General features: G+C 45.7%; 1 protein-coding gene across 1 annotated transcript in view; it reads right to left on the reverse strand.

Annotated features, from left to right (window-relative positions):
• Positions 1 to 983: 983 nt before the first annotated feature.
• Positions 984 to 17,566, reverse strand: part of LOC147665673 (E3 ubiquitin-protein ligase TRIM39-like) — a gene marked incomplete at its 3' end in the record, with an annotated part of 100,079 nt that continues 83,496 nt past the window's right edge. The window contains exon 5 of the mRNA XM_086949606.1: positions 984 to 1,093. Within this exon, the coding sequence (XP_086805732.1) occupies positions 984 to 1,093 (110 nt within the window). The remainder of the gene's footprint in view (positions 1,094 to 17,566) is intronic.

Below are 17,566 nucleotides of genomic sequence, written 5' to 3' on the forward strand. Positions count from 1 at the left end.
GCCTGTGTTCGGGTCGGGGTGTCAGCTCTACAAAATAAGCATTTGGATGCAATAGGTCTCACATTTTCGCAAGTTTGAGCTATTGCCATTGCAAAGGACAATGCCTTTATTTTTTGCTCTTGTTTTTAAGACATAAATAAAAGGCGTTATGATTTACAATGCCAATACCTCAAACTCAAAAATGCAAGATCTATTTGCATTGGAAATTGTTATATTTAGCCTGTCTCTTTTCTGCCCATGGGATTTTACTGTGAGTCACATGATGTCACCACTAGAATGTTTGGGTGACATCATGGAGTGTTGGGGGCTTTGCCTGGCCTCAACTGGCAGTTGGCACCAGGCAGGCTGAGTGACAGGGAGGTTACTCCTGGTGGATCTTTTATATTACCATCTTAATTACTTCACCTGGAACACAACCTGAATAAAGTATCCTAAAATATACCTGGCTTGAGGACTTCTATTTACAACAGAAATGCTGGTTCCTGACGTACGCACTGTGTTCAGCAGCTTTGTAACGTTGCTCCAGCACGGTCTGCCTGCCCCAGCTTTCCAGCACTTCTTACCTCTGCATTCCTACTGGTAGCGGAATGGCACCGGTGCCCGAACCAGGTGCAGTCTTTTCTCATCTGCATCTTTCTTAGAGCACTTGCTCCCTGAAACAGATTTACAGCGCAGCCACCATTTTGTTTCTTCTGTGCCTCTACAGGTCAGAATATTCTGTTGCGTGTCGGGTGTTTTGCTTCCACATGAGGCTCTACCTTTCTCTGCTCTCGCTCCATAGCACTTCTGAACTCAATCACAGATTTGTTTACACTCCCCTCCTAGCCACCGTCACAGAACAAGGACAGCACTTGCCATCATGCTTGCTTGTGTTTGGAGCCTTCTTCGCGGGATACAGGAGTGTTGTAGCAGTGCACAGGTTTCCCCATCATAAACAACTGTCGCTTATCTGATGTTTGTCTAACAATCTGATGTCTGTTTACCTTTTAACTCCAAGAGCTTGTCCTGCAAGGAGGAATTTTCTCCAATGCTCTTCAGAGTTTGCTCCACAGCCACATCTTCTGGAGGTTTCTGGGCCTTCACATCACTATACCTGTTGATTAGAGAGAAATACAGTAAGCGTTCCTCAGCCTCCTGAGCATACCGACTTCATTCTCACTGCACCTTTTATCTACACCAAGAGGTGGTATTCTATGCACAATGTCACCGCCACAATGTATTTGGGTTTCACCTACGTATCTTACTGTTCTCTCAAGAGACTTTTCGCTGGTCCTCGGACAGTCAGTGGTTACCAGACAGTGTCAGAGGTGGGGACTGCTATTTGCACTTCTGTGATAACAAAATCAAGGTCCTGTCAGGGAAACCTATTTTAACAAGCATTGGAAAAGCCTATAGGTCTTGGTAATCCGAGAGCTATTGGCACGGTCAATGTAAATGTATTTTAGCCCTGTGTTATATAGCGGAGTGGATGTATGTGATGTGGAGTTCAAATAGGAGTAGTGTAAATATGTGGCATGGTGCGAGAGAGGAAGTAGAATATAGTGGAATTATGTGGAATGATGTTGAATTATGTGTCAAGATGTGTAATTCTGTGGTGTGGATTGGATATATGTGTTGTGTAGTGGAATTACGTTTTGTGGAGTGAAATTATGTGCTTTGATGTGGAATTATGTGGTGTGAAATGGACTCCTGAGGCGTGAGCAGAGAGCTTAAACTTGGTTGTTGCTCTTCCTGTCCTGGCGCTAATTTAGGCATCTTTTAAAATATTTTAGTACTACGCCGCATTGATTAGGATTTTAAAACTCCCCTGTCATTTGCATTGTTGTTCATCGCGGGGGGCATAGAGCTGTCATTGGGCGGTGGGAAAGGCTGTAGCTCACCCGGGGAGGCAGGAGCGAGTCCGCCATCTTGGGGGGGAGTGAAGGTTAGCGGGACAGTTGTTTTTTCCCGGACTATTCAAATGCAGGCACAGCTGCGACCGCGCAACGGACACACACCGGACCATCGCCAGTCGCCAGAACCCCTGCGCATTTCACTGCGGATCCTATCAGGTTCTCACGTGAGGAGCTCCAGACTTTGGAAATCAATTGCCCTTCTTTACCTTGGGCCCCGCAGGATAACTCCTTTAACTGTAAGTTTTGTTCCTTTAAATTGCCTCTAGAGGAGTTGGTCTTAAGTCCATCAGACTATATGGAGTTCAAGTTCCTCAGTTTGAATTGTCGTTCACTTGTGAAACATCATGCCAAGGTGTTTGATCTTTTAGCCGATGAGTCTCCGGATGCTCTATTCTTAACGGAGACTTGGATTACTCAAGACTCTGTGACAGAGCCCTGGTTGGCTCTTCCTCAACGCTATGTGCTGAAGACCGTAAACAGAGGGGGCGGTATATTTGTATATTTTTTTCGAATAGTCAACGGACACTATGTCGAGGAGAAAACATGCATTCAACATATCAATGGAACATTGGCTCTCTATTCCTAATCACACCGATTGAAGAGGGACCTGGCTTTTATAACTGCATGGCCTGTCTTAATGATTGTATGGGATGCTGTTCGTTTTCAGATTCATGGGCCCACTGAAGTTATTAATGTCCCTAATGTGCTTAGAGTTTCTATGGGGGATGTAGTTAAACAAAATACACGTTCTGATGATTGGGATGTTCAGGCCGTAGAAGCTTTATTTTCTGATTTGAAATATTATGCTGCCTTTGATGCTGAAGATTTGTATTTAGAGTCTGCTAATTACGGTGATTTATATTGTTTCCAACACTTTGGCAATCACTACCTTCATAAGACTAATTCGAGGAGGAACACTGTTAATTATACACAATAGGAACATTGTCCAGCTCCTATGCAAGGCAGTTCTTTTACCTTTTTGAAAAGGTTCACTTATTTTACTGATTTTAATCAGTCAAATCCCAGTTCTTTTTATTTTAAAATGACTGAAAAGTCCACATCCAAGGTTAGATTTACTGATACTAAATTACTGTATTCGAAGTCCTTCCTAGATCAGTTAGCTGTTGGGGGCTACGAGTTCTGGAGGGATACAATTGACCTTAAATCAGTTTAGGGTTCTAAGAGTTGGCAAGTACAAGGCACTGAGGCTTTGCACCGTGCATGCCTCATCCCGAACCATATGTTGTATTTGAATTCTACAATTTCACAGACAACTTGCTTTGGATTGGCTACTACTAAAAGATTGAATGCTCCTTCTTTTCCTGATTTAGAAGAATATTCCGGTTGGAAAAACACCACTACATTTTCGATCAGAAAGTTACAAACTCTGCTGCTTAATTCTTCTTTTAACATATCCAGTTTGGATCCCAAGGGCTGGTGGCTCTGGCACAAAAGTGCTGACTCATGCCAGCATTGATTTCTGGGTTTGGCTAAAGGCTTTACACAGGTCAGGGTGGATCCCCGTTTTGACAATGGCCATTCTGTGACTACCTATTCTGTAGGCAAATTATGTCAGAATTGGCTCAAACATTCCACTTTGGTGTCAGTTAAACTACATTTGTCTACACTGACTTACGATGTTGATCTGAATGATTTTATCAAGGGCCCCGCGAAAGGCAGATCTAAAAGATGGATATATGCTGTTTACAATGAATTCTGAAAACATCCCAGATTGAAGCAGCTACCCGCATTAGAGCTATAGATCAAGCTAAATTTAGAAAAAGTGCTAGCTGTTGTAGATAATAGCATAAACACGCTCTCTTCCCGCATTTACACGTTAGATAATATTGTGTCATCTGTTGTTGATATTGTGCAAGATGAAGTGTCTGTTTTGTACCATGGTCAAAATTAATTGCGTTCCATTATGCAGTTTGCTTGGACCCTACAGACCTTAAAAGCTGGCATGGTGCCATGGCATTACATGAATACGTCCGGTTTACCCCATTTAATTTGACTGACAAGCAGCGTTTACTGTCAATGAAAGATGCATCCTTTTCTATGTTACACATTGAGAGGTTAGAACCTTTGTCATTTTCAGCGGCTGAGACCAATTCTGCGACGTGGCTTATCCACGGGTTGATTACTCTCCCGTTTCCTTTGTTCAAGTTCGAAGGGTGTATGAAATACTTTGCTATTGGTAGATATGAGCCTCTTGGGAGTTCTTATCTCCATGAAGCTTGGTCGCTTCCGTTTACCTATAGATGCCTTAGGGAGGGTAAGGAAGTTTATTTGAATGGTGAAGATTGCACAGCAGCGCCAGACCACTCATTGATTTGTAGACATATCCAATTACATGGCTCTTGTAATCAGAATGAGCCTAATTTGGCCTGTATTTTAAACAGTACACCTGTGCCTGCTATCGTGCCCACTTTCACATTACTGGCAAACGGGAATTATTTACTTTTAAATAATGAAGATTGTTGTGGGTTAGTAGCAGGAATCGCTTATGTAGTAACGGTCAGTGAACGTGTCGTTTGCTGTAAGAATGTAATGTATCCTCCTCGACATGGGAAACTTGATGTTTCCATCTGGCCGAAAATTCCGACCTTTAAAGCAGAGTTCAACAAGATGAGTCGTATAAGAGCGCTATTGTCCCAGAAGGAAGTTGCCCTCACATCTGCTGGTGAAACGTTTGTACTTCAGGTGGCAAACACCCGCACAGAAGTGCACGCTTTTTAAATACTGATTTGCCTTGGCATTTAGGTGAGTTAATTCACACTATCTATAATGCATCCTCCACGACTGGCCTGCCTCATTTTTTTAAAGTTATAAGTAGTGGCCTGGTGACCTCTTTTCAGACTATATTTGGTGTCTTTCCGGCGTTTTTTCATTCTATTTTTTGCAGCCTGATTGGTGGATTTCCCTTAATGCTAGCTCTGGCTGCAGGCGTGCTGTTAATATTTTGTTTATTTCAAAATGGATGCCCAACCTGTGTTGCAACTGAATGCTTGAGTACTATGGAGCGCTGCCTCTTGCTACCTTGGGTGCAGCTTATGGATTATTGTTTTGATTTTCCTATTTTACATGCGTCCAGCCAGTCTTTCATTGCTTGAGTTCAGATTTCGACTGGGGCCTGGATTTGCGTCTCTGCAATACGGTGTCTCCTGATGCGGATTATGATCAGCTTATGAGCCCCTTAGTTGCTCATGAACTGCTTTGTTCTGACGGAAGGATTATGGCCTTTGCAGCGATGCATGGAGTTCTGGGTCGTTGGAATGGTTTGCAGGGGCGCAAGATTTCTTGGCACACAGCTTCATTAAAAACCCACCGAGTTGTCCTCTGATGGTGCTAGAAGCTTCGGTAATTGAAGAACATGTATGTTCATTCCCTTTATTAAATTGGATGGCCAAAATATTTTCGGATGAGAACAGTGACTTCCTGTTGGAGGCTGTTGCTGCATATTTTGCATATTCATTGTTAGGATAAAATGGGTCTTCCGTTTCTCTACTCTAAAGACACATCAGATAATTTTTTATTTTATTTTTTTGATTATTTTTTTTCTACCCACACCTTCACTATGTCCAATGGCTGCATTTTTTTTAACTTTTACTGAACTATAAGTTTTGGTTATGTGAAACATTTTTTGGTTCCCCCTTGTGCAAATTTGACACTGGTTCGGACTGATATTCTTGAACTCTGCATTCCAAAATTTGCCAGTTATCTTATCTTATCCGTGCTCGGATCAAGGGAGGGTGTCCTGGAGATTGGCTTTGCCTTTACACTGTGATAAGTTAGCATGAGCTTATCAGAAGTTTTAACGCCATTTTCCTTTCTGCTGCTTTGCACATGGCACACATTATTATAAATGTTTAGAGTCTAGCACAATAGTTTGCTTCACACAAGAATAATATGTTTTCCTATTATATCTGCTTTGCTTGGTAAACTATCTCTGTACAGTGAGTGCCGAGGCCTTCAAGGTTATTTCAACACAGTGGTTGTTTTTCGGTCTGATTAGCGCACGTCTTAGTCATATATATATGCAACTGTGGCCAACTCTGGGTTTTGGCGCATTTAATAATGCACTGCGCAGAGCATGCAGGCAGACAGCACTTGAAGAACCTTCGCATGCAGAGCACCGGTGTAGAAACTGATGTGATCCCTTTCTACTAGACCAAGAGGTATGGGGCCGCCCTTCTAAACCCAAAGAGACCTTCTGTAGATATAATATAATATACTAGAAAGGGAGGGTAAGATTTAGGTGTCATTTAGCCTTCTTCCCTTTAGCATTTTATCATGCTTTCATCCTTTGTATTTTATGGAATAGTAACTGTGCTGATAACTTTGTTGCTTATAATATGTCTGCTTGTATTAGCTAAAATACTGCGCTTGAGAACAGGGCATTAGAAATAAAAATTTCAAATTTGCACGTGTCTTCATTTACTCCTCGTTTTGGACTGGTATGATAGTATAAGAAATGCGTTACTTACCTGTAACAGCAGTTATCCAGTATTGGTGTCTTTCATAGATTCACATGCCTGAATCATTCCCCGTCGTCGAGACGGGAGCCTCCGGTAAATAAAAAAGTAATGTCCATAGACATACATGGAGAGAAAGGGTCCAAGGGTCTCCCCTTAGTAGCCTTTCCTTGTCCTTATGTAAAAAGGACCAAACTGACATAGTCAGCCAATCAGCTCCGACCTCCCTCTAGAACCTTCCTGGGAGGAGCCTCAGTCCCTCAGATTTTCGTACGCACCCAGCTAGGTTTGGCGTAGTATAGTTCCGAGAGGGAAGTGAGTCCTTCCAGGGGAGGCGGGAGGGTTGCATGTGAATCTATGAAAGACACCAATACTGGATAACTGCTGTTACAGGTAAGTAACGCATTTCTTATCCAGTATTAGGGGTGTCTTTCATAGATTCACATGCCTGAATCAGAGTAGCTAGCAATCACAGTAGCACATTTGTAAAACAGAGTTGCTCTGCCGTCATAGTAGATAATGCATATAATATCATACAATAAAGAGACAGCTTAGACATAATCTCATCAGAGCAATAATGTGCATACCTGGAAGGCGGGATGTAGGAAGGCTCACCTTACTGAAAGAGATGGCGAAGCACCGCCTGGGCCCACTGCCGCATCCTTCTGGAGTTCGATATCCAGGCAGTAGTGTCTGGAGAAAGTGTGCGGTGACTTCCAAGTCGCCGCTCTACAGATGTCCAGTATCGGCACCCCAGCAAACAGGGCTGCCGATGTAGACATCGCTCTGGTTGAGTGAGCCAGAACACGGTCATTCAAAGGCCGGCCGGCCTTTTCGTGGCAGAAGGAAATCGCCGAGGAGATCCATCTGGATATGCTTTGCTTCGTGAGGGGTAGGCCCATTCTTGGCCTGCTGTATGCCACGAACAGCTGTGAGGATTTCCTGAGATCCTTAGTCTTCTCCAGGTAGAACTTCAGGCACCTCATAAGGTCCAAAGAATGCAGCGACCTTTCCGCTGCTGTGGAAGGGTTGGCGAAGAATGACCTAAGGACCAATGGTTCGTTGAGATGGAAGTCCGACGGTACCTTTGGAATGAACTTAGGGTTTGGTCGCAGTATCACCCTATCATGTCTGAATTGCAGATATGGTTCTTGAATGGACAAGGCTTGCAGCGCTAACCCTTCTAGCCGAAGTTAGAGCGAGCAAGAGCGCTGTTTTCCATGAGAGGTGTTGAACCGATGCCCTGTGAATGGGTTCAAACGGGTGACGCATGAGCTGGTTGAGTACCAGGTTAAGCTGACATGTGGGAGGTACCTTCCGAGGCCTCGGGAAGGATCTGTATAGTCCTTTGAGGAATTGCTTGACTAGCCGACTAGACCACAGAGAAGGTCCTGTGACCGTTCTGGTGAACCTCGAGATTGCTGCCAGGTGGACTTTGATGGACGCATGCGCCAGTCCCGACTGGGCCAAATGCAGGAGGTATGGTAATATTTGTTCTGGTGTGATGGTGAGTGGCCGTAAGCCCTGTTCTGAGCACCATATGCAGAACCTCTTCCATTTGAGACAGTAGGTCTTGTTCGTACTGTCTGCTCTTGCTTTGGCTAGCACATCCTTGCAGTCTTGTGGGATATTCAGGCCACCGAACTCTCTGTGCTCAGGAGCCAGGCTGATAATTTGAGCGATTGGAGGTTCGGGTGTTGCACTTGCCCGTCGGACATCGTCAGTAGGGCTGGGTGTTGGTTCAGGCGGATCGGTGATTTGATGGATAGTCGAAGCAGATCCGAGAACCAGTGTTGCCTCGGCCAGGACGGGGCAATCAGGATCAGGGTGCATGGCTCCGCTTTCATCTTTCTGAGGAGCCGTGGAATCATCGGGAATGGAGGAAAGGCGTATGCAAAGACGCTGTACCATCCGATGGAGAACGCATTTCCTAGTGATCCTGGTTGGGGATGCCAACTTGCGTAGCACGGGCATTTGGCGTTCCTCTTGGTGGCAAAGAGGTCGATATTTGGGACTCCCCAAAGAGAGAAGATGTGAGTGAGGGCGCTGTCCGATAGTTCCCACTCGTGGGAGAGGGACTTTTGCCTGCTCAGGGCGTCTGCGATGGTATTGTCCCTTCCCGGAACATATTCCGCTTTGAGTTGGATGTCGTGTAGCACCAGCCAGTTCCAGATCGTCTGTGATTCGCGTGAGAGCGAGAGTGAACGCGGTCCCCCTTGTTTGTTCAGATAGTGCATCGTCGTGGTGTTGTCCGTCCTGACGAGCACTGGGGATTTCTGGATGCGGGGTAGGAAGGCTTGTAGAGCCAGAAACACTGCTCTCAGCTCCAAGAGGTTGATATGGAGCAATTGCTCTTGAGAGTCCCATTTGCCGCTGATCTGTAGGTCCTGGAGCACCGCGCCCCATCCCTCTAGGGAGGCGTCTGTTGTTATCACCAGCGGTGATGCTGGGAGGAGAAACGGTAAGCCCACTGTCAGATTGTGGCGACGTGTCCACCATTGTAGAGCTTTTGAAATCTTCGGTGTGATCCGAAGGATGTCTTCGAACGAGCCAGTGCTTTGGGTCCATTGGCTCGCGAGTGCCTCCTGCAAGGGCCGCATTCTGAGCCTGCAGTGCGGGATGAGGAGTATGCAGGAAGACATCATCCCCAGGAGGGAGGTGTAAGTCCGAACTTTCAGGTGCTTTTTCTTTGCCACAGCCGTGGCCAGAGATAAGATCTTGTCTGCCCTTTCTTTTGAGGGGAAGGCCTTCGTGCAGCCTGTGTCCAACATGGCCCCTAGGAAGGTAATTTTTGTTGCGGGAACCATGCATGATTTCTTGATATTGAGCGTCAATCCCAGATTTTGAAAGAGATTGGTGCAGGCGTTGGAGGACGTGACCGCGTCCCCAGGTGAGGGTGCTTTCACCAGCCAGTCGTCTAAGTAGGGGAAGATATGGTGGCCCAGTTGGCGCAGGAAGGCTGCCACAGGCGCAAGGCATTTCGTGAATATGCGCGGCGCGGACTTGAGGCCGAACGGCAGGACTTTGAACTGATAGTGACGGCCCGCCACCTCGAATCTTAGGAACTTCCGGTGATTTTTGAGGATAGGGATGTGGTAGTATGCATCCTGGAGATCCAGTGACACCATGAAATCTCCTTTCTCTAGAATGCCCAGGATTTCCTGAATCGTCACCATCCTGAACGATTGGCTTCGTAGGAAGGTGTTGAGTCCCCGGAGATCCAGGATGGGTCTCCACTTGTTTTCTTTTTGTTGTACAAGAAAGAAGTGGGAGTAAAATCCTTTCCCTTTCGAGGATGCCGGAACCCTTTCGATTGCTCCTTTTTGTAGCATTGTCGAAAGTTCCTTTAGAAGCAGGCGTGGATGTTTGTGTGTCCGTCTGCGTGGAGGGGTATTGGGAGGGATGGAGGTGAACTCGAGAGAGTGGCCAAATCGAATAATTTGAAGAACCCACCGGTCCGTGGTGATGTACTGCCAATTGTGAAGGAAATGGGTCAGCTTTCCTCCAATTTGAAAGGATGGAGATGGTGTTTGGACTGGCTGGAGTAGGTGGTCACTGGCGGCCGCCAGCGCCCCTCTTGGTATTTTTACCTCTGTAGGACGATCTTCCGAATGAAGATTGTCTGCCCTGCTGTTGCTTGTTTTGGTACTGGCCTTTTTGATTGTACGAGAATGAGGACGAGGACCTGTTTTGATATGAGCCTCGATAGGAGGACTGACCCCTGGGCCTGTTGCCCCGAAAGGACTGGTTTCTAGACTGTAGAGAGCCCAGTGCCCTTGCCGTGTCTGTGTCCTTCTTAATGGCCTGTAGGGCCTCGTCGACCTGTACTCCAAACAGGTGTTGGCCGTCGAAGGGCATGTCTAGAACCTTTGCCTGAACTTCTTGGCGGAATGAAGTCGCTTTGAGCCATCCCTGGCGTCTCAGTACGGCAGCTCCCGCAAGTTGACGGAAGCCTGTCATGGCTGCGTCGATAGCACAGTCTATGAGTTCCGCTGCAGAAGATTGACCCTCAACGAGGAGCGCTTTCACCTCACCCTGGACGTTATCAGGTAGTTCCTTTATGTAAGGGGCAATGTCCTCCCATAGCTGTCGATTGTAACGCCCCAGCAAGGCAATGGAGTTGGCCACCTTGATGGACATGGCCGATGTGGAAGTGAAGCGCTTGCCAATCGTGTCCAGTTTCCTGCCCTCTTTGTCCGGGGGAGCTGACAGTGGTGAGGAAGGGTTGCGGGAGTTTTTCTGGGCCGCCTGCGTCACTACCGAGTCCGGTTTGGGGTGACCATTAAGGCAAGCCGCTGCAGTGAGTGGTGCCCTGTATTTTTTATCAAGGCGTGGGACCACCGCTGGCACAGAAGCAGGAGTGAGCATTAGCTTCTTTCCCTGTTCCCACAAAAAGTCTATGATTGGAACAGCTTTTGCAGATTTTTGAGGCTGTTCCTTGAAGTCGTGGAGGAAACAGTCCGTTTCCGTGGATTCCACCACCATGTGGAATCTCTTTGCCGCTCTCTCCACCAGCTTGGGGAAACCCGCAATGTCCACCGGTGGGGAGTCCGCTTGGCGTGGTTGTGGTGAAGCTGGGGATGATGTAATATATTCGTCCTCATCATCCTGGTCCGAGTGGTCTGAGTGAACCTCCTGGACCTCTCCTTCCTCCAGTTCTTCCTCTTCTTCTTCTTCGTCCGAAGAGACCACCACTTGAGGATGGACTTCTTGGTGGGGTTGATGGTGAGGATGAGGGCGTTCCGGTGCGGACACCTGTACATGAGCTGGAGGTGTCTGATCTCCCTTGTCCCCTGGTGCGGGACTCTCAGGCGCTTGACCGCCTCTGCTAGGCTCCGGAAAGCGCCGCTTGTAGTCTTGCACAAGAAGTTTCAAGTCATCCACCAGGGTCGCCGGTAAGCATATCATGGGGGTGACTTCGGTGCGGACACTGGCTTGGACAGAGTGTTCCTGATATGTGAGTTCTTCCTGTTCCTCATCAGTGCTTTGGCATTTTATGTGAAGGTCTGAGACTGAAGTAGCGGGATCCAGATGGTCATCCTCTTCGGATTCCTCGCTTTGGAAAATTTCTTGAGGTGGTTGCTTTTCCACCTTGCTAGGAGACGTTGTTTCCGGGGTAATTATTGACTTGCCCTGTTTGCCAGTCTGAATGGTAGAGCTTGTAGTCGTCGAGGGGACCGTCGACGGTGGTAGCATCATGGACGGCGTCTCCACCAGCCTTGATTTTTTCCATGGTTCATTCGACGACGAATCGCCCGTCGACGGTGTCGTCGTCGAGTCCGTCGACGGAGCCTTTGGTGTCGTCGTCGACGGGGTCGTCGTCGACGGTGTCTTCGTCGACGATGTCTTCGTCGACGATGTCTTCGTCGACGGGGTCTTCATCGACGGGCTCGTCGCCGACGAGCCTCTCGTCGACGGGGTCGTCGACGAGGTCTTCGTCAACGGAGGGGTGGACGAAGGGATCTTGGTCGTCGACGACTGCGCAGTCGTCGTCTTCATCGACGGTGCCTTCGTAGACGATGGTCTCGTCGACGAGTCTCTCGTCGACACTCTCGTCGTCGTCGGTTTTGACGACGATGGGCTCGTCGCTGTTGACGGCGTCGTCGACGGTGCAGTCTTCGTTGTCGACATGGTCTTTGTCGTCGACGACGATGACGTCAGGAGAATAATTGAAGAAACAGGCCTACCTGTAGATGAAGAGGAAGTAGTCATCGTCGTCGAAGCTGAGGGCGACGATGCTGATGTGGTAGACACTGTGGTTTTGACTGAAGTAGTCCTCTGGCTTTGTCTGGAGGACGGAGCAGGCATTTTGAAGGTTTTATCCTCCTTAGCAGACACTGAGGATGACGCAGATCTCGCCTCTGAAGACTTTTTGTGGGTCTTCGCAGGAGGAGTGTCTGAGGGGCCCGGGGAAGCGTCCCTTGGCCTCTTGTTCGAGACAGCAGAAGTTCTGGAAACGCTGCTCACAGAGGACTCCAGATTGTCCCTGTTCTTAAGCCTGTCCAACCAGATCAGAAGGCGACCTTCTCTGTCTCTCACAGTCTTTTTGGGAAAAGACCGACAGATTGCGCATTTTTCCGAATTATGATCCGGGTAAAGGCAATACAGGCACAGGTCGTGTTTATCATCCACATGAATCCTTTTCTTGCTGCAGGAAGAGCAGGCCCTGAACAGGGCTTTCTTCCCCGAGTCAGACATGGAAAAGGCAGTATAAACACACACTTACTTCAGGGATAGTGTGTTGAAGAAGTCCTTGAAGAGTTTTTAGGTTCAGAGAAAACTTCCAAGAGAGTTTGTTGAATTTAGAATAATCCTGAGGAGAGCTCAGGCTGGAGACTCCCTAGCACAACGTGCGGTAGAAAATCTGAGGGACTGAGGCTCCTCCCAGGAAGGTTCTAGAGGGAGGTCGGAGCTGATTGGCTGACTATGTCAGTTTGGTCCTTTTTACATAAGGACAAGGAAAGGCTACTAAGGGGAGACCCTTGGACCCTTTCTCTCCATGTATGTCTATGGACATTACTTTTTTATTTACCGGAGGCTCCCGTCTCGACGACGGGGAATGATTCAGGCATGTGAATCTATGAAAGACACCCCTAATACTGGATAACGAAAGCGTGCTCATGTGTTACACGTTACCTGAGGTGTTCTACGTCCATGTTCTGGGTTGTCTAATCATTGGGGGTATGGAAGAACCAATGAGACACTGATTGCTAGTCTGGTGGGGGATTTTGGATACTAAGGTGAGTTTTGGTTCATTCTAATTCACTGAGGTTCCAAGTCTCTATGCACAATTCTGTGTAGGAGCAGAATCCCTGCGACAATCTGTTTTTGAAGGTTGGATGAAGATGAAACCGTAAGAAAAATAAAATGTTGTGTCAACACCGGATTTATATAACATACAGAGGGCACTGGATAATCCTTTGCATGAAGAGGGTAATATCATGACCACTTCATTTTTATATGGTGTTATATACTGAACATTTCTGTTTTGTTTATAACTATTTCGTAAAGTTTTTACTCTGCAGTTTTTGGCAACATAATGCGATTGAATCACAGATGCGATTCAACCAACAAGATCAAATTTATACAGGTAGATTTGGACTTGCATCACACAATATTTGATGTTCAGAAGCCAACCCCATCATTGACTTACCTATATACTGAAGTTATGGTAAACCATCACTCAAACATCTGCCATATCTAAGCATGGTAAAAATACATGTGCTACCCTGCCCACTTTAATGGTTTTAACTTTATTGACTTTCAGAAAGATGGGTGAGTTTGTCTTGCCCCAAATCTAACTTGTGACCTACAGGTCACAGCATATACAAGTGGTGAGTATTAACGCCATCTAGCTTCGCAAAAGACTCCCTCCAGTATTCTACCGAATTGGCTACAACTACCTTCCTGTAGTTCAGTTCTGTCCAGTTCAAGGTAATGTTTATTTAGAACATTGGTCCTTAAACATAAAAATAAAGGAAATATTTCCTTCTTTCCAGAATATAATATTATTTCTATGATCTTTACAGATAACCTTAGGGGGACACTAACTACAGCTGAGGAGTCATTGACCAGGTTCGGGAGTATCTCTGGCTATCAAGTCAATCAAGACAAGACTGAAACCATGACCTGGAACGACAACTTTATTAGCCCCCATAACAAAGATAAAATTAGATATCTTGGTATAGACCTAGTCAAAGACTTAGACAAAGTCACCCATATAAATCTCCAAAGAATAGATAAGGACGTTAAAAGATTATTGAAAGTTTGGGGGGGGGTCTCCCTTTGTCGTTTCAAGGCAAATCGAACTTAATTAAAATGTCAATCCTGCCAAAATTTACTTTCATCTTTGGTGCTATCCCCCTTGAATTTAATAAAATAACTCTAAAAAAAATCCAGAGCGAGATCACAAGCTTCATATGGTCTTCAAAAAATCCTAGAATTGCCTGGAACAAGTTAAGAAGGAAAAAAATCCAGGGGGGCATTGCAAGCCCTGATCTCTATGATTATTGTAGAGCTTTCCAATTTAAATCTAATAGAAAGCTCCTATGTGTTTTTAATTGCTACCCTTTGTATTTCCAGACTATGACAGGTAAAACCAGCCACTTTCTATATAAATTCGGACACCCGAAGTTCTTTAAAAAAATTAAACTAAAGATGCTGAAATCCGCGGCCAAATTGTGGTTTAGCATAAGATGCACTCTAAACATTCCCTATTATAGCGACCTGGCCCCCATCTGGGATTCTCCTGGCACCCCTGAGTGCCTTAAAGACAAACTAGCTCTCCCTATAAAAGCAGCTGGTCTAACCACGTGGGGTCAACTGATGTCTGGAAACAACCTTTTGGAGTGGAATACCTTATCCTCCAAGACTTTGGGCACACTTTCTAAATTCAAGTTCTATCAACTCTCAGGTTGGTCGAAATCATTAAAAGAATCTAGATCTGGGAACCCTTCCCTGGAAAGTGAAATGCAGAAAACAGACACTATTCATAAAGAAATCGCACTTTGGTATTGGGCCTTGATTCTGGGAGGAGAGGAAGATTTCAGGATTCCGGAGAGAGTATGGGGGAAAGATCTGCCGACGCCGGAGTTAAACAACCAATGGCAAGTATCTATGAGTAAATGCTGGACAATCTTGTCTTCAGCTGCCTTAAAGAGAAACCATCTTTTCACCTCTCATAGAGCCTACTGGACCCCTAAAAAGTTATCGAAGTTTGCTGGGTCAACGGTGAAGGCCTGCCCCAAATGTGGGCTGGAAAGAGCCGACGATCTACACATGTTTCGGCAGTGCCCCCTTCTCGACGGCTTCTGGAATGATGTGGGTAAGACCTTGGATGGGGTGTTAGGAAGACATCTAAATGTAAGTACCGACTTAATTATCTTTGGGGTAAGGAGCTCAAATGCATTTGATAAGCTTTCTACTCTCCAGGAAAATCTCCTTTTTTTATTAATTTTGCTTGCAAGGAGAGAAATTTGTATAAATTGGGTAAGCTCTTCTCCTCCAACTCATAGTGATTGGTTAAACTCCATACTAAGAATCTATAGACTTGATAAAAGAAAGGCCCCCAGAAAAAAACTCAAGTTCTGGGAAATCTGGGAAAATTACCAGCAAGGTGCAAATTAAATAATGGAGGTATCCAAGATGTAAAACTGGCTGAGTGATTGGTACGACAAACCTTTACATAAGTCCAATGATTATGTGTAAGCAATGGAAACGCAGGAGAAGGCCTGCTGAGTAGCCATAATGGCTAGCTCCACCCCCCCGTACTCAATCCTTCTACAAAGTATTGGAAACAAGGGGACCCTCCTCTCTCTTAATTGACGCTCCAGGGGAACTGTCCAGTTACACACACCCTATGTTAGGACAGTGAAGGGTAAGATTCAATGAGAGAAAGGGGCCCCGACAACTCCTTACTTCAAATATTGCACTTATGAGGACAAAAAAAAAAAAAAAAAAAAAAAAAAAGAATATAATATTATTAACTTCCTGTATGTTCCTATTTTATACTATAACTCTGCCACAACCAATTTTTGTCCCAATGACTGGAGACTGCAGTTGAGACATTCTCACATGAACTTATAATCATGAACTCCTTTCTGGAAACCTATGCATTGGTAACAAGGTATTGCACATTTAAACCCACACATTCAATGAGTCATGAGGCCGGGTCACATCTGCTTGGTACTGTTTAAAACCAGCACATCCATTTCCTCTGCAATTGTTAAAATATGAGAGCAACAACACACCTATATAATACTCAGGTCGTATTCAGAAATCAATAGGCAATCATGTGATATAAGCTCTCAGCACACTTGTTGGGCTAGAAACAGTAACTCAATTCACAGGGGCCTCGTACAGACACAACCAGCAATCAAGCCAGGTAGCTCAAACCTAGAGACCATACAGGGGTTTTGTGTAAAAAAGGGGAGGAGACAGTGACTAACTGAAAGTTTGAAGATCATATGCTCATTATGCCACGCACACATGCTGCCTACTTGTACTCTGCCAGTGGAAGTATTTCAGCTCTGCTGAGAAACATAACCATGACCCCTTTCAATGCAAAAAGTGACGGTGCTTGGAATATGTAAGTGCATAAAAGGGACTTCTGGGCCTTATCTCCCTTAGCATCCGTGTGTATACCTGCATAGATCACGGAACGGTAGGAACACCTGATCTCTAAGTGTGCAAAAGCTTGTGATTTTCTAAATAAATAAAACTCGTTATTGCAGAAGCTGGGTGTTAGTTAAGTACAGAGCGTGTGTCAACACATACATTTTATAAATAAACTAGGGAGGCATTAAGTTAGACTGCAAATTGATGAAACTTTTATCCTCGCAGAAGCAGCCAAAGTTATATTGTTTGGGGTAAAATGCTTATGATTGACATACTTATTGGTTAGAAGGCTTGTGGGTTCGCAGACCACCTGAGATGGTGCAGTGGAATCCAAGGACTCAGTGGACCAGAGGCCTGTTATTTTTGTATTAACAGTAAGATTAATGAATTTGGCCTCATCTATCAAACTTCTCCCCCAAACACCGAAGGAAAAGGATTTAAATGTTGAGGTTACTTAAGCCACAGTGCTTAAATTGAGCTGGTGGTTTCCGGTGCTCTGCACTGGCACTTAATTCACCACACCCGCACTACTGACAGTCTACAACATGGTGTCACTGTCCATTAAATTTTGAAAAAAATTATCATTTTCAATTAAAAAAATACCTACTTGTTCCCAGTGGCGGGCCCATTGCCCAGGCCCTCGTCCTCACTGATTAAACTTAAATGGCTACCTAACAGGGTCCGATATTTGGGCATTCATGTCTTTCACTTGTTAGATGACTTGAAGGAGAGAAACATCGAAAGAGCATTAAGATCACTTCGATTCAACGTGGCATTTTGGCGCTCCCTGAGACTGCCCATAATGGCTAGGATCTCGTTGACCAAAATGGTCATGCTACCTCGCCTGCTATATATTTTTTACTAATCTACCAGTGCTGATGCCAGCGAGGTAGTTCCGACAGTTGGATTATTTACTGCGGCACCAAATTTGGGAGTTGGAGACCCTTCGGCAACCAATGACGGAGGGAGGCATCGGAGTGCTGGATTTTGAGCTTTACTCTCTGGCATCTGAGCTGCAATGGTTAGCCCAATGGCTGGCAGGAGTGAACACAGAAGGGACCATTTTGATGGAACCTGGTA

The sequence above is a fragment of the Lissotriton vulgaris genome, unplaced genomic scaffold, assembly GCF_964263255.1.
Source record: "Lissotriton vulgaris unplaced genomic scaffold, aLisVul1.2 SCAFFOLD_4546, whole genome shotgun sequence".
In the NCBI taxonomy this organism is placed as follows: Eukaryota; Metazoa; Chordata; class Amphibia; order Caudata; family Salamandridae; genus Lissotriton; species Lissotriton vulgaris.